General features: G+C 40.5%; 1 protein-coding gene across 4 annotated transcripts in view; it reads left to right on the plus strand.

Moving 5' to 3' along the window:
- Positions 1-17698, plus strand: part of SAP130 (Sin3A associated protein 130) — a 74201-nt gene extending 56503 nt beyond the window's left edge. For all 4 annotated transcript variants that reach the window (XM_065880575.1, XM_065880572.1, XM_065880573.1 and 1 more), the window contains 3 exons: positions 15337-15440; positions 17204-17317; positions 17540-17698. In XM_065880575.1, coding sequence (XP_065736647.1) covers positions 15337-15440; positions 17204-17317; positions 17540-17698 — 377 coding nt within the window. The remainder of the gene's footprint in view (positions 1-15336; positions 15441-17203; positions 17318-17539) is intronic.
- The last annotated feature ends 300 nt before the right edge of the window (positions 17699-17998 follow it).

Below are 17998 nucleotides of genomic sequence, written 5' to 3' on the forward strand. Positions count from 1 at the left end.
GAGCCACGGCCGCAGAGCCTGTGCTCCGCAACAGGAGAGGGCACAACAGTGAGAGGCCCGGATACCACAAAAAAATTTAAAAAAAGAGGAAATATCTCAGTCACAGCTTCTACATCAAAAAACGAGAAAAAAAAGAACAACATAAACTCAAAGCAGGTACAAGGAAGAAAATAGTGAAAAAAGCAGAAATCAGTGAAATTGAAAACAGAAAATAATAAAATGAAAAAGCTAATTCTTTAAAAGAAAAATCAATAAAATAAATAAATCTCTAGCAAGACTGAAGAAGGTACAAGAGAGAGGACATAAATCATGAATATGAAGAAGGAAACAGGAGAGGCAGCACTGCAAACATCTGCAGACAACAGCCGTACACTTACTGCATATGCAAGCATGGCAACAAACAGTGCTTGACACATGATATTCTGTGTCAGAGATTAGCTCAAGATGGCAGAGTAGAAGGATGTGAGCTCAGCCCTTCTTAAAAAAACACCAAAACCACAACTAACTGCTGAACAAACATCAACAAAAAAAAGCGCACTAGAACCTACTGAAAAAGACAGCCTACATCCAAAGATGAAGAAGCCACAGTGAGATGGTTGGAGGGGCGCAGTCGCTATAAAATCAAATCCCATACCCGCCAGGTGGGCAACTCACAAACTGGAAAACAGTTATACCACAGATGTTCTCCCACAGGAGTGAAAGTTCTGAGCCCCACATCAGGCTTCCCAGCCTGGCAGTCTGACAAGAGAAGGAGGAGCCCCCAGAGAATCTGGCTTTGAAGGCCAGCAGGGTTTGATTGCAGAAATTCCACAGGACTGGGAGGAAAAGAAACTCCAGTCTTGGGGGGCGCACACAAGGTCCCATGCACACCAGGACCCAGGGGTAAGAAGCAGTGACCCCATAAGAGACAGGCAGACCTACCTGCTAGTATTGGATGGTCTCCTGCCGAGGTGGGGGATGGCCGTGGCTCACTACAGGGGCAATAACACCAGGAGCAGCAGTTCTGGGGAGTACTTGTTGGAGTGAGCCCTCCCAGAGGCCACCATTAGCCCCACCCAACAGCCTGTAGGCTCCATGCTGTAACACCTCAGGCCAAATGACCAACAGGGCAGAACACAGCCCCACCCCTCAGCAGACACACAGCTTAAAGTCTTCCTGAGCATGGCCCTGCCCACCAGAGGAACAAGACCCAGCTCCACCCACCACTGGGCAGGAACCAGTCCCTCACATCAGGAAGCCTGCACAAGACTAATCTAGCCTCATTCACCTGAGGGCAGACAGCAGAAGCAAGAACTACAATCCTGTAGCCTGCGGAATGGAAACCACAATCACAGAAAGTTAGACAAAATGAAACAGCAGAGGAATACGTCCCAGATGAAAGAACAAGGTAAAAACCCCAGAAGAACAACTAAGTGAAGTAGAGATAGGCAACCTACCATAAAAAGAATTCACAATAATGATAGCGGAGGTGATCCAAGACCTCAGAAAAAGAATGGAGGCAGAGATCGAGAAGATGCAAGAAATGTTTAACAAAGACCCAGAAGAGCTAAAGAACAAACAAACAGAGGTGAACAACACTATAACTAAAATGAAAATTACACTAGAAGGAATCGATAGCACAATAACTGAGGCAGAAAAATGGATAAGTGACCTACAAGACAGAATGGTATAAATCACTGCCACGGAACAGAATAAAGAAAAAAGAATGAAAAGAAATGAAGACAGTCTGAGAGACCTCTGGGACAACATTAAATGCACCAACATTCGCATTATAGGGGTCCCAGAAGGAGGAGAGAGAAAGAACCTGAGAAAATATGTGAAGAGATAATAGCTGACGACTTCTCTAACATGGGAAAGGAAACAGTCAACCAAGTCCAGGAAGCGCAGAGCGTCCCAGGCAGAATAATTCCAAGGAGGAACATGCTGAGACAAATAGTAATCAAACTGACAAAAATTAAAGACAGAAAAAAATGTTAAAAGCAACAACGGAAAAGCAACAAATAACATACAAAGGAACTCCCATGAAGTTATCGGCTGATTTCTTAGCAGAAACTTTTCAGGCCAGAAGGGAGTGGTGAGATATATTTACAGTGAGGAAAGGGAAGAACCTACAACCAAGATTACTCTACCCAGCAAGGCTCTCATTCAGATTCGACAGAGAAATCAAAAGCTTTACAGACAAGCAGAAGCTAGGAAAATTCAGCACCACCAGACCAGCTTTGCAACAAATTCTAAAGGAACTTCTCTAAGTGAAAAAGAAGAGACCAAAACTACTATAGAAACAAGAAAATTACAATTGGAAAAGCTCACCAGTAAAAGGCAAACATACAGTAAAGGTAGGAAATCATCTGCACACAATATGATATCAAAACCAGCAAAATTGTGAGAAGAGGAGAGCACAAATGCAGGATGTTGGAAATGGATTTGAAATTAAAAGACCAGCAACTTAAAACAATCTTATTTATATATAGACTGCTATATCAAAACCTCATGGTAACCGCAAACTGAAAATCTACAATAGATACACAAAAAAGGAATCCAAACACAGCATCAAATCACAAGGGAAGAGAACAAAGAGGAAGGGAAGAAAAACCACCTGCAATAACAAATCCAAAATAGTTAACAAAATGGCAATAAGAACACACATATCGATAATTACCTTAAATGTAAACAGATTAAACACTCTAACCGAAAGACATAGACTGGTTGAATGGATACAAAAACAAGACCTGTATATATGCTGTCTACAAGAGACCCACTTCAGATCTAGAGACACATACAGAATGAAAGTGAAGAGATGGGAAAAGGTATTCCATGCAAATGGAGATCAGAAGAAAGCTGGAGTAGCAATACTCATAAAAGACAAAATAGACTTTAAAATAAAGACTATTACAAGAGACAAAGAAGAACACTACATAATGATCAAGGGATCAATCTAAGAAGATATAATAGTTGTAAATAGATATTCACTGAACATAGGAGCACCTCAATATAGAAGGCAAATATTAACAGCTATAAAGGGAGAAATTGACAGTAACACAGTAATACTGGAGGACTTTAACACCCTGCTTTCAAAAATGAACAGATCATCCAGTCAGAAAATCAGTAAGGAAACACAGGCCTTAAATGACACATTAGACCAGATGGACTTAATTGATATTTTTAGAGCATTCCATACAAAAGCAGCAGAATACATATTCTTCTCAACTGCACATGGAACATTCTCCAGGATAGATTACATCTTGGGTCACAAATCAATCCTCAGTAAATTTAAGAAACTGAAATCATATCAAGCATCTTTTCCAACCACAACGCTATGAGATGAGAAATCAACTACAAGAAAAAACTGCAAAAACCGCAGGCACGTGGAGGCTAAACAATATGCTACTAAACAACCAATGGGTCACTGAAGAAATCAAAGAGGCAATCAGAAAATACCTAGAGACAAATGAAAATGAAAACACAATGATCCAAAACCTATGGGATGCAGCAAAAAAAAGTTCTAAGAGGGAAGTTTGTAGCAATACAGTCTTAGCTCAGGAAACAAGAAAAATCTCAAATAAACAATCTAACCTTATACCTAAAGCAACTAGAGAAAGAAGAACAAACAAAACCCAAAGTTAGAAGAAATCATAAAGATCAGAGCAGAAATAAATGAAATTGAGATGAAGAAAACAATAGCAAAGATGAATAAAACTAAAAGCTGGTTCTTTGAAAAGAAACAAAATTGATAAACCTTTAGCCAGGCTCATCAAGAAAAAAAAGAGGACTCAAATCAGTAAGATTAGAAATGAAAAAGGAGAAGTTACAACTGACACCACAGAAATACAAAGGATCGTAAGAGACTACTACATGCAGCTGTATGCCAGTAAAATGGACAACCTGGAAGAAAGACAAATCCTTAGAAAGGTACAATCTTCCAAGAGTGAACCAGGAAAAAATAGAAAATATGAACAGACCAATCACAAGTACTGAAATTGAAACTGTGATTAAAAAACTCCCAACAACAAAAGCCCAGGACCAGATGGCTTCACAGTTGAATTCTATCAAACATTTAGAGAAGCACTAACACCTATCCTTCTGAAACTGTTTCAAAAAATTGCAGAGGAAGGAATACTCCCAAGCTCATTCTATGAGACCACCATCACCCTGATACCAAAACTAGACAAAGATACCACAAAAAAAGAAAGTTACAGGCCAATATCACTGATGAACGTAGACGCAAAAATCCTCAACAAAATACTAGCAAACCGAATCCAATAACACATTAAAAGGGTCATACACCATGATCAAGTGGGATTTATCCCAGGGTGCAAGGATTTTTCAGTATCTGCAAATCAATCCATGTGATACACCATATTAACAAATAATTGAAGAATAAAACCTATATGATCATCTCAATAGGTGCAGAAAAAGCTTTTGACAAAATTCAATACCCATTTATGATAAAAACTCTCCAGAAAGTGGACATAGAGGGAACATACCTCAACATAATAAAGACCATATATGACAAACCTACAGCTAACATCATACTCAATGGTGAAAAACTGAAAGCATTTCCTGGAAGGTCAGGAGCAAGACAAGGATGGCCACTCTCGCTACTTTTATTCAACATAGTTTTGGAAGTCCTAACCACAGCAATTGGAGAAGGAAAAAAAAAAAAGTCATCCAAATTGGAAAAGAAGTAAAACTCACTTTTTGCAGATGACATGTCATTATACATAGAAAATCCTGAAGATGCTACTAGAGCTCATCAGTGAATTGAGTAAAGTTACAGCATATAAAATTAATACACAGAAATCTGTTGCATTTCTATACACTAACAACAAAAGATCAGAAAGAGAAATTAAAGAAACAATCCCATTTACCACCACATCATAAAGAATAAAATACCTAGGAATGAACCTACCTAAGGAGGCAATAGACCTGTACTCCAAAAACTCTAAGATGCTGATGAAAGAAATCAAAAATGACCCAACCACATGGAAAGATATACTGTGTTCTTAGATTGGAAGAATCAGTATTCTCAAAATGACTACACCACCCAAGGCAATCTACAGTCTCAAAATTTGTATGGAGACGCGAAAGACCCCATATTAGCCAAAGCAATCTTGAAAGAGAAAAATGGAGCTGGAGGGATCACGCTCCCTGACTTCAGACTATACTACAAAGCTATGGTCATCACAACAGTATGTTACTGGCACAAAAACAGAAATACACATCAATGGAACAGGATACGGAGCCCAGAAGTAAACCCATGCACCTGTGGTCAATTAATCTATGACAGAGGAGGCAATGGAGGAAAGATAGTACAATACAGTGGAGGGGGGACAGTCTCTTCAATAAATGGTGCTGGAAAACTGGACAGCTACATGTCAGAAAATGAAGTTAGAACATTCTTTAACACCATACACAAAAATAAACTCAAAATGGATTAAAGACCTAAATGTAAGACGAGACATTATAAAACTCTTAGAGGAAAACAGGCAGAACACTCTCTGACATAAATTGCAGCAGTATATTTTTTGATCCGTCTCCCAGAGTAATGGAAATAAAAACAAAAATAAACAAATGGGACCTGATTAAACTAAAAAGCTTTGTACAGCAAAGGAGACCATAAACAAAACAAGAAGACAACCCACAGAATGGAAGAAAATATTTGCAAGTGATGCAGCTCACAAGGGATTCGTCTCCAAAATTTACCAACAGCTCATGCAGCTCAGTGTCGTCAAAACAAACAACTCAATCAAAAAATGGGCAGACCTAAATAGACATTTCTCCAAAGAAGACATACAGATGGTCAAGAGGCACATGAAAAGATGTTCAACCTCACTAATTATTAGAGAAATGCATATCAAAACTACAATGAGATACCACCTCACACCAGTCAGAATGACTATTGTCAAAAAATCTACAAACAATAAATGCTGGAAAGGGTGTGGAGAAAAGGGAATCTTCCTACACTGTTAATGGGAATGTAAATTAGTACAGCCACTATGGAGAACAGCATGGAGGTTCCTTAAACAACTGAAAATAGAAGTACCATATGATCCAGCAGTCCCACTCCTGGGCATATATTGGAGAAAAACATGGTTCGAAAGGATACATGCACCCTGATGTTCATTGTAGCAGTATTTACAATAGCCAAGACATGGAAGCAACCATAGTGCCCATCAACAGAGGAATGGATTAAGAAGGTGTGGTACATATATACAATAGAATATTACCCAGAATGAAATAATGCCATTTGCAGCAACATGGATGGAGATTATCATACTAAGTGAAGTATATCATACAGAAAAAGACAAATATCATATGATTTCGCTTATATGTGGAGGAGAAAAAAAATACGAATGAACTTCTTTACAAAACAGAAACAGACTCAAAGACTTAGAGAACGAACTTATTGTTACCAGGAGGGAAGAGTCGGGGGGAGGGATAGATTGGGAGTTTGGAATTGACATGTACAGGCTGCTATTTTTAAAATAGATAACCAACAAGTACCTACTGTGTAGCACAGGCAAGTCTGCTCAGTATGCTGTAATAACCTAAATGGGAAAAGAATTTGAAAAAGAATAGATACATGTATATGTATAACTGAATCACATTCCTGTACTCCTGAAACCAACACAACATTGTTGGTCAACTGTACTCCAATATGAAATAAAAAATTTTTAAAAAGAAGGAAACAGGATATTACTAAGACTGTGCAGCCATTAAAAGCATAAGGAAATACTACAAACAACTTTATGCTCATAAAGTCAGCTGCTTAGATGAAGTAGACCAATTCCTTAAAAGCCACATACTAGCAAAACTCAATCAGAAACAGGCAATCTGAGTAGTCTTATAACCATTAAATAAGTTGAATCCATAATTTAAAAGCTTCCAAACAGGAATCTATAGGCTCAGATACTTTTACTGGGAAATTCTACCAAACGTTTTTTTTGTTTGTTTGTTTTGCGGTACGCTGGCCTCTCACTGTTGTGGCCTCTCCTGTTGCGGAGCACAGGCTCCGGACGCGCAGGCTCATCGGCCATGGCTCACGGGCCCAGCCACTCCGCAGCATGTGGGATCTTCCCGGACCGGGGCACGAACCTGTGTCCCCTGCATCGGCAGGCGGACTCTCAACCATTGCGCCACCAGGGAAGCCCTACCAAACGTTTAAAGAGGAATCAACACCAATTTCCCACAATCTCTTTCAAATATAGGAGGGAACACTTCATTTTATGAAGCCAATATTTTCCTGATACAGAAACAAGACAGAGTACAAATATAGAAAGCTACATATCAATATTCCTTAATGAATATAGTTGTAAAAATTCTTAACAAAACGTTAGCAAATTTAATCCAGCAATATCTAAGTAGAATTTTACACCTTGATCAAGTAGGATTTGTTACAGCTCTGCAAGGTTAGTTCAGCACTTGAAAATCAGTGTAATTCACTGTTTTTAACAGGTTATATTAGTTTCCTAGGGCTGCCATAACAAAGTACTACAAGGTGGATAGCCTAAAATAACAAATATATTCTCTCATAGTTCTGGAGGCCAGAAGTCCAAAATCAAGGTATCAGCCGGATCATGCCCTCTCTGAAGGCTGTAGAAAAGAATCCTTCCTTGCCTCTTTTTAGCTTCTGGTGGTTGCCAGCAACCCTAGTTATTCTTCGGCCTGCTACTGCGTTACTCCAGTTTCTGCCCCCATCTCCAACAGAGCATTCCTTCCTGTGTTTCTTGACTCTTTGGATTTAGGACCACCCTAATTCAGTATGACTTCTTAACTTGATTACATCTGCAAAGACCCTCTTCCAAATAAGATCACGTTCACAAGTACCAAGGGTTAGAACTTAAACATCTTTTGGAGGGACACAATTCAACCCACAACAGAAGCTAAAGAAAAATCACATGATCATATCAATTAATGCGGAAAATTTGTTTGACAAAATTCAAAACGTTTTCATGATAAAAACTCAAAAATAGAGAAGGAGGAAGACTTCCTCAACTTGATAAAAAGTCTACAAAAAAACTAGAGCTAACATTATACTTAATGGTGAAGACTGAATGCTTTCTACCTGTGATTAGCAAAAGGATAAGACTGTCTTCTGTCACCACTCTTAACTTAGGATAGAACTGGAAGTTCTAGCCACATCGTAAAGTAAGGAAAAAAGAGATAGAAGGCTATACAGGTTGGAAAGGAATAAATAAAACTATTTGCAAATGACATCATTGTCTACATAGAAAATCTCAAGGATTCTACTAAAAATCCCTGAAACTAGTAAATAAGTTCAGCAAGGTCACAGGCTACAATATCAATATGAAAAAAATCAATTATAATTTTAGATACCTGGAATGTTGTGGAAACATATTGAAAGCATAATGCCATTTACAATTATTCCCCCCAAAGTGATATACTCAGGTACAAATCTAGCAAAACATGTACAGGACGTGTTTGCTGAAAACTGAAAAATGCTGATGAAAGAAATGAAAGAAGATCTAAATAAATGAAGAGGCATACAGCACTCATGATTAGAAAAACTCAAAGATGTCGGTTCTCCCTAGGTTGACCGATACATTTACTGCAATTTCTACCAAAATCACAGAGGTTTTTGTAAACTTAGTAAAGCTTGTTCTAAACATTATGTGGAGAGACACAGGGACTAGAATAGGTAAAATAATCTTGAAAAACAACAGAAATCTTCTTACCAAATCTTCTTTAGCTTCAGTACTCAAAACAGCATGGTGTTTGCAGAGGGATAGATGTGTTGATGACAGGAATGGAATAAAAAATGCAGAAATAGACTCACACAAATATGCCCAACTGATTTTTGACCAAAGTGCAAAAGGAATTCAATGGAGGAAGGAGAGTCTCTTTAACAAATAATGCTGGACATCCATATGTTTGGTGGGGGCAGGGGGGACCTCAACCTAATCCTCACACTTCATGCAAAAATTAACTCAAAATAGATAATAGATTTAAATGTAAAACTGTAAAACTTTTAGGAAAAAAACCTAGGAGAAGGTCTTCAAAACCTAGGGCATGGTGAACAATTCTTAGACATAACACCAAAAACACCATCTCTAAAAGAAAATCAGTCAATAAATTGGACTTCATAAAATCTTTTTTTATCTGTGAAAGACCCTATTAGGAGGATGAAAAGACAAGCTATAGACTGGGAGGGAATATTAGCAAACTACATCTCTAATAAAGGACTCATGTCTAGGATATATATTAGGAACTCTCAGTACTTAACAGTAAATAAAAACAATAATCCAGTTAGAAAATGGACAAAGGCATAAAGAGACATTTCACCAAAGAAGATGCATGGATGGCAAGCACCTGAGAAGATGTCCAAGGGAATATAAATCCTAGTCCTTAAGTGTGGGCTATGTAGAGACTTTGTTCCAAAGTGTGCAGTGTGGAAGAGGGTGTCTCTCTCTCTTTACAGTGGAGACATGTGACAAACATCACCTCAGCCAGGTGATCAAAGTCAATTTCAATAGTAATGAATCATGTAATAATACGTACCCTTCTCAGGCAGTGATGACAATGGTACTTCTCTATGTCTCCTCTCAAAAATCTATAACCACTATCTAATCCTAACAAAAACATCAGACAAATCTAACGAGAAGGTCATCCTACAAAATAGTTAACCAGTACTCTTTAAAACTGTCAAGGTCATCAGAAGCAAGGGAAGTCTGAGAAGCCATCAGGCCAAAAGGAGTCTCAGGAGACATGACAAGTAAATGTACTGTGGTATCTTGACTGGATTCTGGAACAGAAAGCAGTAAAATTTAATTTTTAAAAAGCGTTTATCCCTAGCCATTAGAGGAACTTAAATTGAGATGCCTACCAAAATAACTGAAATTAGGGAATTCCCTGGCAGTCCAGTGGTTAGGGCTTGGCACTTTCACTGCCGGGGACCAGAGTTCAATCCCTGGTCAGGGAACTAAGATCCCACAAGCCACGCAGCACAGCCAAAATAACTGAAATTAAAAATACTGATAATGCCAAATGGGGGTGTAGAGAAACTAGATCTCTCATACGTTCCTTTGAGCATTTTGAATGTTATCCCACTGCTTTCTAGCCTCCATTGTTTCTCTAGAGAAGTCAGCTGCTGATTTTATTGGGGTTATCTTGTAAATGATGCATCATGTTTTGTCTTGCTCCTTTGAAGATTTTCTCAACTTTGACTTTCAACATTTTTATAATACTATAATATGTCTATTTGTATCTTTGCATTTATCATACTTAGGGTTCCTTGAGCTTCCTGGATATATAGTTTATTGGTTTTCAGTAAATGTGAGAAGTCTTCAGCCATTTTTTCTTTGAATATTTCTCCTCCTTTCTCTCTTTTCCTTTCGGAACTCCTTTATACATGTTTTGGTGCTCTTAGTGATGTTTCATGTTTCTTTGAGGCCCTGTTCATTCTTCTTCATTTCTTTCTCCCTTCATTTCTTCAGTGCTGTTGGTCTATCTTCAACTTTACTAATTCTCTTGTACCAGTTCAGGTCTACTGTTGAGCCCCTCTAGTAGATTTTTAACATTTTGTTTACTGTACTTTTTAACTCCAGAATTTCCATTTGGTTCTTTTCTTAAAAAGTAATTTCTGTCTCTCTACTGATTTTCTCTATTTAATGTGACGTGATCATCATACCTTCTTTTACTTCTTCACTCATGCTTTTCATTCTGTGAATTTATTCATAACGGCTACTTTGAAATCTTTTTCTGATAAATCTGACATCTGGTCACTCTCTCAAGCAGTTTCTGGTGCCTGTTTCTCTTTCCCTGTGTATGGGTCATACTTTCCTGTTTCTTTGCATGCCTCATAATTTTTCTTAGAAACTGGACATTTTAGATACTATATTGTAGCAACTCCTGGTACTGATCTCCCCATCTCCTCCAAGACCCACTATAGTTATTTGCTATTTGCTTGTTTATCTGTTTAGCGACTGGCTGGATTCTTTTAGTGAAGTCTAATCACCTACACCCCGCCAACGCCACCAAGTGTTAATAAGCCTCTGACGTTACTCCTTGGGGAGGCACAGCTTTGGGTGCCCACAGTCACCTGGGAAGACAGTGGCATTAGTACGGTTCTCCCCCACTGTTTCCCTGACTACATCCAGCTGATAAACCCCACTACTTGCTTGCCATTTGATTTCCTAGAACACAGTACTGGAATTTGACCTTAAACACAAATTCCTCTGCAAACTAATCCAGTCGTATTGTAGCTCCTTGCCAGAATGGTTTCTGAGGTCAGCGTTTGATGTTTGTTCTGCCCCCAGGAGAGCTCCTGCCAGCTGTCTTTCTCTTTGTTCTCTCCTGAAAACTGGTCAGCCCACAGTCTAGGCCGCGCCTTTCACTGGGTCTGTACGTTTCCTCCTACTTTGACTGCACTCTCCACTGCTTTGGGGAGCATATGAACGTGCGTACTCTGTTGAAAATGGAGCCATTTCCTTTGGGAAGAGATTAGAAGCTTCCTGTGCTATGGCCTCTTTCTCCCTCCAGGCAGAATCTCTGAGCCTAGGGCTCTGGAGGTGGGAGTGGGACAGTGACAGCCTTTTCTCCGAGTAACACCTTGCTGTAGGAGGTGAGCACTCAGGGTAGGGGAAGAGGAGTGAGTAGCCTGGGGTATGTCCACTTGGTTTGCCTCTCCTAATGTGACGCCACCATTTAACAAGCCAGGAGAAGGGCTCCTGGGGCCCCAGTGTTCTCAGCACGCCCTGCCTAAGGTACAGTCTCCATCCCACAAGTGGGGTTGAGCAAAAGAAGGGAGCCCCCATGTCAGTTAGACTCGCCCAGGACTTGGCCTCAGCAGCAGGGAGCACGGAGCAGGATGAGAAATGTCTCGCTTCTCCTTGGAGGAGAGCCATCTCCCTAGCGGCTGGCGGAGAGGGGGCTCTGTGGGCTGGGATGCAGCAATCTGGGATGGAGTCACCGCCTCTCAACTGGAGAGAGGAGAGAGGGAGCGGTCTTGGTTTAAATACCACAGACTCCCTGTTCTTTCCACATTTTCGTAGATTTGCTTGAGTAGATGTTTCTGCTTTGCTCTTTGCCCTTAGGACCTTTCCCAGAGGTTTAAAGTGTTATTTAAAAATTTTCCCCAGTTTCACTGGGGAAGCAGCTTAGAAGAACACTGTCATATCACAAGTCAGTTGTCTCTTATACATTGCTGAGCTACTCTGGAAAAAAAAAAGTTTAGCAGTTTTATAAAAACCAAACATACACTTACCATATGACCCAACAGTTGCACTCCTGGGCGTTTATCCCGGAAAAATGAAAACCTGTGTTCACACAAAAATCCGTACACAGGTGTTCATAGCAACTTTTTGGTAATAGCCAAAATCTGGAAACAACACAAATGACATCAAACGGTTAAACAAACTATAGTGCCATTGAGTACTACTCAGGAATGGAAAGGAAAGAACTGTTGATCCTGTAATAGCTTAGATGGAGCTCAGGGGCATTGTGCTTATGCTTGGTGGAAACAGCTAATCTTAGGAGGACACATACCAAAAGGAAAAAAAGAAGACATATCGTGTGATTCTATCTATATAGCAACAAAATTATAGAGGTAGAGAACAAATCAGTGGATTTGGGGGTTAATCATGGGGCAGGGGTGGTGTGACCATAAAGGTCCGGCACAGGAGAGATGTCTGTGGTGATGCAATAGTTCTGAATCTCGATTGCGGTGGCAGTCACATCAGTCTAAAATGATGTAATGGCATATACTCACTTTATATCAGTGGCGGTTTCCTGGGTGCGATACTGTACTACAGTTATTAAGATGTAGACAGTGGTGAAGGAGAAATACCTGACCTCTCTTTACTGTCTTTTTTCCCCAGTAATAGTTTTATTGCACTATAATTCATGTAGCATACAATTCATCTATTAACATGCACAATTCAGTGATTTTTAGTATGTTCACAGTTGCACGTCCATCACTACGGTGAGTTTTAAAACATTTTCATTACCCCAATAAGAGACTCCACGACCCTTAGCCATCCTCCCCAATCCTGCCGTCTTCACTCCTCCCTATACCCCCAGCCCTCGGCAACCTCTGATCTGCTTTCCGTCTCTGTAGATTTCCAGTGCTGGACATTTCCTGTGAACGGAATCATATATTATACAGTCTTCTGTGACAGGCTTATTTCAAGGTTCATCCATGTAGCATGTATGAGTACTTCATTCCATTTTCCTGCCGAATAATATTCTATTTTATGGATATATACCACATTTTATTTATCCATTCATCACTTGATGGGCATTTGGGTTGTTTCCACTTTTTGATTATTATGAATAATGGTGCTGTGATCATTTGTGTCTGCATTGTTTTTATAAATTTATTTTATTTATTTTTGGCTGCGTGGGGTCTTCATTGCTGCGTGTGGGCTTCCTCTAGTTGCAGCGAGCGGGGGCTACTCTTTGTTGTGATGTGCGGGCTTCTCATTGTGGTGGCTCCTCTTGTTGTGGAGCACGGGCTCTAGGCGTGCAGGCTTCAGTAGTTGTGGCTCGTGGGCTCTAGAGCGCAGCAGGCTCAGTAGTTGTGGCACACAGGCTTAGTTGCTTCGCAGCATGTGGGATCTTCCCGGACCAGGGCTCGAACCCGTGTACCCTGCATTGGCAGGTGGATTCTTAACCACTGCACCACCATGTGTCTACATGTGTCTACATTTTTGTGGGAACATCTGTTTTCATTTCCCTTGGACATATACCTAGGAATAGAATTTCTGGGTTATTTGGTAGCTATAGTTAACATTCTAGCAACTCCCAGACCGTTTTCCAAAGTAAATACATTTTTCCCACCGGCAGTGCATGAGGATACTTCGGATTTCTCCATATCCTCACAGCAGCACTTACTCTTTTTTTTATTACAGCATCCTAATGGGTCGGAAGTGGTACTTCACTGTGGTTTTGACTTACATTTCCCTAATGCCTAATGATGTTGAATGTCTTCATGTGATGTTGGCCATTTGTATATGTTTTTTGGAAGAAATGTCTTTTTGGATCCTTTGCCCTTTTTAATTGGTTTGTCTTTTTATCATTGAGTGGTAAGAATTCTTCCTATGTTTTAGATACAGGTCCCTTACCAGATATATCTCTAGACTATCTTTGCAACTTCTGTGAAACTAAAAAGTTTTTTTTAATGCTCGTAATGAAATATACACATCCATCTAAAACTGGTGAAATCTGAATAGGGTCAGTGGACTCTGTCAGTGTCATGGTTGTGATATTGACTGTAGTTTTGCAAGATCTTACCACTGGGAGAAAGTAGATAAAGAGTACACAGGATCCACAACATTGTAAAGCAATTATAATCCAATAAAGATGTGAAAAAAAAAAGTACATGGGATCTCCCTGTATTATTCCTTACAATTGTATGTGAATCTACAGTTCTCTCAAAAAGGTTAAAATTCTTTCATCCCATTCATGCTAATATTTGTCTAGTAGACAGAGGTTTTTTTTTTAATTGCTCTGAGAAGTAAAGTTTCTCAGTTTTAGGTTCACAACCATATCAAAAGAGATATTCCATGTCCCACCCCCACCCCCTCCCGAACATGCACAGCCTCCCCTACCGTCACCACCACCACAAAGTGGTGCATTTGCTGCATCTGCTGAACCTAAACTGACATACAAGTATCACCCAAAGTTCATCATGTACGGTCCAGTTTGGTCTTGGCATTGTATACTGTATCAGTTTTGACAAACATATAGGTAGGGTTTTTTCAAGATTAATTTTTAAAATAATAAAATAAGGTTTTTAATTTAAAAAATGTTTTTTAATTATCCATGTACTATGTAATTACATTTTAAGTCCTAGTTAAACAGTAATATTAAAACTTCACAGATACAGCTAAACTCACCTTTGACGGGTACCCCTCAATCCTAGTTTCTTTCCCCAGTCCAAATGATGCAATTCATATTTATTTTACTACAGTGCTGGTTACTGGACTTTTCTACCTACATTTAAATGTGACCCAAGTTGGAGCCCTGTGACTCCTCCAAGATCTAGATAACACCACGGAGCTTCTAAGCTTCATGCCCAAACTCTCCACACGCTGGCAAGCTTCACACATGAGCAAGGCTCCAACCCACTAAAGACCATTTCCTTCATTTAAGAGTTTAGAGTACTGACTTACTCTCTTTTGAACTCACTAGATTAGCACAGTAGGTCTTTAAAGAATTCTTCTGGTGTGGACACAAAGAGCTTTTATTCATGTTGTGACTTGTATTTTCAGTGACTTAAAGATATTTAAGTAAAGTTCTTAATAAAGTAGTGGCTTGAACACAAATGACTTTAGCTCTATAAAAATTGAAATATACTTTTTTTTTTTATGGTTCCAGAGGAGAAGAAAGCTATGCTGCAGGAAATAGCTAATCAGAAAGGAGTATCCTGTCGTGCCCAAGGCTGGAAGGTTCACCTCTGTGCTGCCCAGTTGCTGCAGCTGGTAGGTGGCGCTCTAGCAGTTGTTACGTCCTGCTGAAAAGAAGGATGGATGCTGGAGACGTCTGAGTTCATAGAACATTTTCTTTAGAGTGATTCCGAAGTGTTCCCAGTTAATGTGGGTCGTGGTAGAATTTTTATGTGTGCTGTGTGATATTATAATTACTGTTACCTATTCTGTGGATGGATGTAATTGTAATCTAAATATATCTTAGCTTTGGTCCCCATAAGTGAAATATACTGAACAACTTAAGTTTGTAAGATGTACAGTTAAGGTTCAGTGTTACCTGTTGCCGTGACATCTGAAAAAGAGGGGGCGTCAGATGATCCAGCTGTGTAAGCTCCTCCCCCTCACGCTGCTCCTTGTCGTGGGGACCAGGCACAGTTCCCACTTCTTCCTGAATAGTGGGCTTCAGTTCTCTGCCAGCTTGCGATACTCAGATAAGCCGGTGACATCCTCCCGGGAGCACCAGGGGGCACTGCTCCCTCTTGATACTTCAGTGCCTGCCTCCTACAGCCCCTACTCCTTCACTCCGTTCCCTGCTTGTCATGGAGTGCAGCCCCCATGTGGCCGTGCGTGGTGTGCGGTGTCCTCTTCCCCTGGGCTGAGAGTATACTGACTAGTAAACTGCTGTTGATCTCTTCTGTCCAATGTGTTAGGTGTTCAGCCCTTTCCATAACCCTAGGCGGGAATCCTTCCTTCAACAAGGTAAAGCGGAGGTGATCAAAATAATAACCTCGGGCTTCCCTGGTGGCGCAGTGGTTGAGAATCCGCCTGCCAATGCAGGGGACACGGGTTCGTGCCCCGGTCCGGGAAGATCCCACATGCCGTGGAGTGGCTGGGCCCGTGAGCCATGGCCACTGAGCCTGCACGTGTGCTCCGCAATGGGAGAGGCCACAACAGTGAGAGGCCCACGTACCGCAAAAATATAAAAATAAAAAAAATAACCTCACAAAGTCTTTCCATCTTTGGAGTAGCAATGATCTGAAGAACATTGTCTTTTATGAGTATTGTTTTTAAAGTAGTGCCATGGCTAGTTTTTTTTATGTAGCATAAAAGCATATTTCTCTGAAACTTATAGACTTGTTTTTCAGAGGGATTGTGAATTCCTGGCAGAATTTAAAAGTTATCCTTGGACTTCCCAGTGGTTAAGACTCTGCACTTCCACTGCAGGGGGCACGGGTTTGATCCCTGGTCGAGGAGCTAAGATCCTACATGCCATGTGGTGCGACCAAACAAACAAACAAATAAATAAGTTATCCTGGGGGCTCCCCTGGTGGCACAGTGGTTGGGAATCCACCTGCCAATGCAGGGGACACGGGTTCGAGCCCCGGTCCGGGGAGATCCCACATGCCGCGGAGCAGCTAAGCCTGTGCGCCACAACTCCTGAGCCTGCGCTCTAGAGCCAGTGAGCCACAACTACTGAAGCCTGAGTGCCTAGAGCCCACACACCCAGCAAAGAGTAGCACCCACTCACTGCAACTAGAGAAAGCCCGTGTGCAGCAACGAAGACCCAATGCAGCCAAAAATAAATAAACTAATTTTAAAACAAAAGTTATCCTGGAAGATGGACTCTGAATTACGGCAAATTGTAATGTAAATTGTTGATCAATTTTCTTTACTGCATCTTAGTCATTGGGAGAAATGATTTTATCACCCAAACAGATCCGATACCAGTTTACACAGGTGATTCAGGGTGGGTTGTTTGCCTGAGTTTGACAAAAGTATCTCCGAGGTCATGACGCCCTCCCTCTTGTTTGTTGCAGACAAATCTAGAACACGATGTTTATGAAAGACTCACCAACCTACAAGAAGGGATCATCCCAAAGAAAAAAGCAGCAACTGATGATGATTTACACCGAATAAACGAACTAATACAGGTTTGAAGGAGTCCTTTCCCTCTCCTTACTTCTCCCTTTCCCTCTCTCGTCCACTAATGTCTTTAGTAAAAACCTGTTACTTCAGCCTGCATTATCAAGAAACACTAAAACATTTTTTCTGTGTGAAAGCCTCAAAATGGCTCAATCCAAAGGTGAGAAGTTCTTTAAAAGCCACATTGTTTCGAAGATTACTTACTGACGATGTGATGTCTTTTGTTTCAGGGGAATATGCAGAGGTGTAAACTTGTGATGGATCAAATCAGTGAGGCCAGAGACTCCATGCTTAAGGTTTTAGATCACAAAGATCGTGTCCTGAAGCTTCTAAATAAGAATGGGACTGTCAAGAAGGTGTCAAAATTGAAGCGAAAGGAAAAAGTCTAGACCCCGAATCAGGACTTTGGAAACAGAATTTATGAAGAATGGTGTTGGGGGTGGGGGAGGGCTTTGGTTATTTTCAAAGCAGAACATTGAAATTAAGAAGGCGTTCCTTAACTCACGCTCGAAAGCAGACGGGCCCATAGCATCCAGTGACACGGAAGGATCAGAGCTGATCTGACACAGTGGGCTCCAGTCTTTCTTTCAGGCGTCTCCCTCTTAGACTTACCATGTCGTACATGATTCCTGATGCATCAGTGTCTCCCAGTTGGAATCAGTGACACAAGTGACTGGCTGGCGTTTTTC

The sequence above is a fragment of the Phocoena phocoena genome, chromosome 7 (genome assembly GCF_963924675.1).
Source record: "Phocoena phocoena chromosome 7, mPhoPho1.1, whole genome shotgun sequence".
Taxonomy (NCBI): Eukaryota; Metazoa; Chordata; class Mammalia; order Artiodactyla; family Phocoenidae; genus Phocoena; species Phocoena phocoena.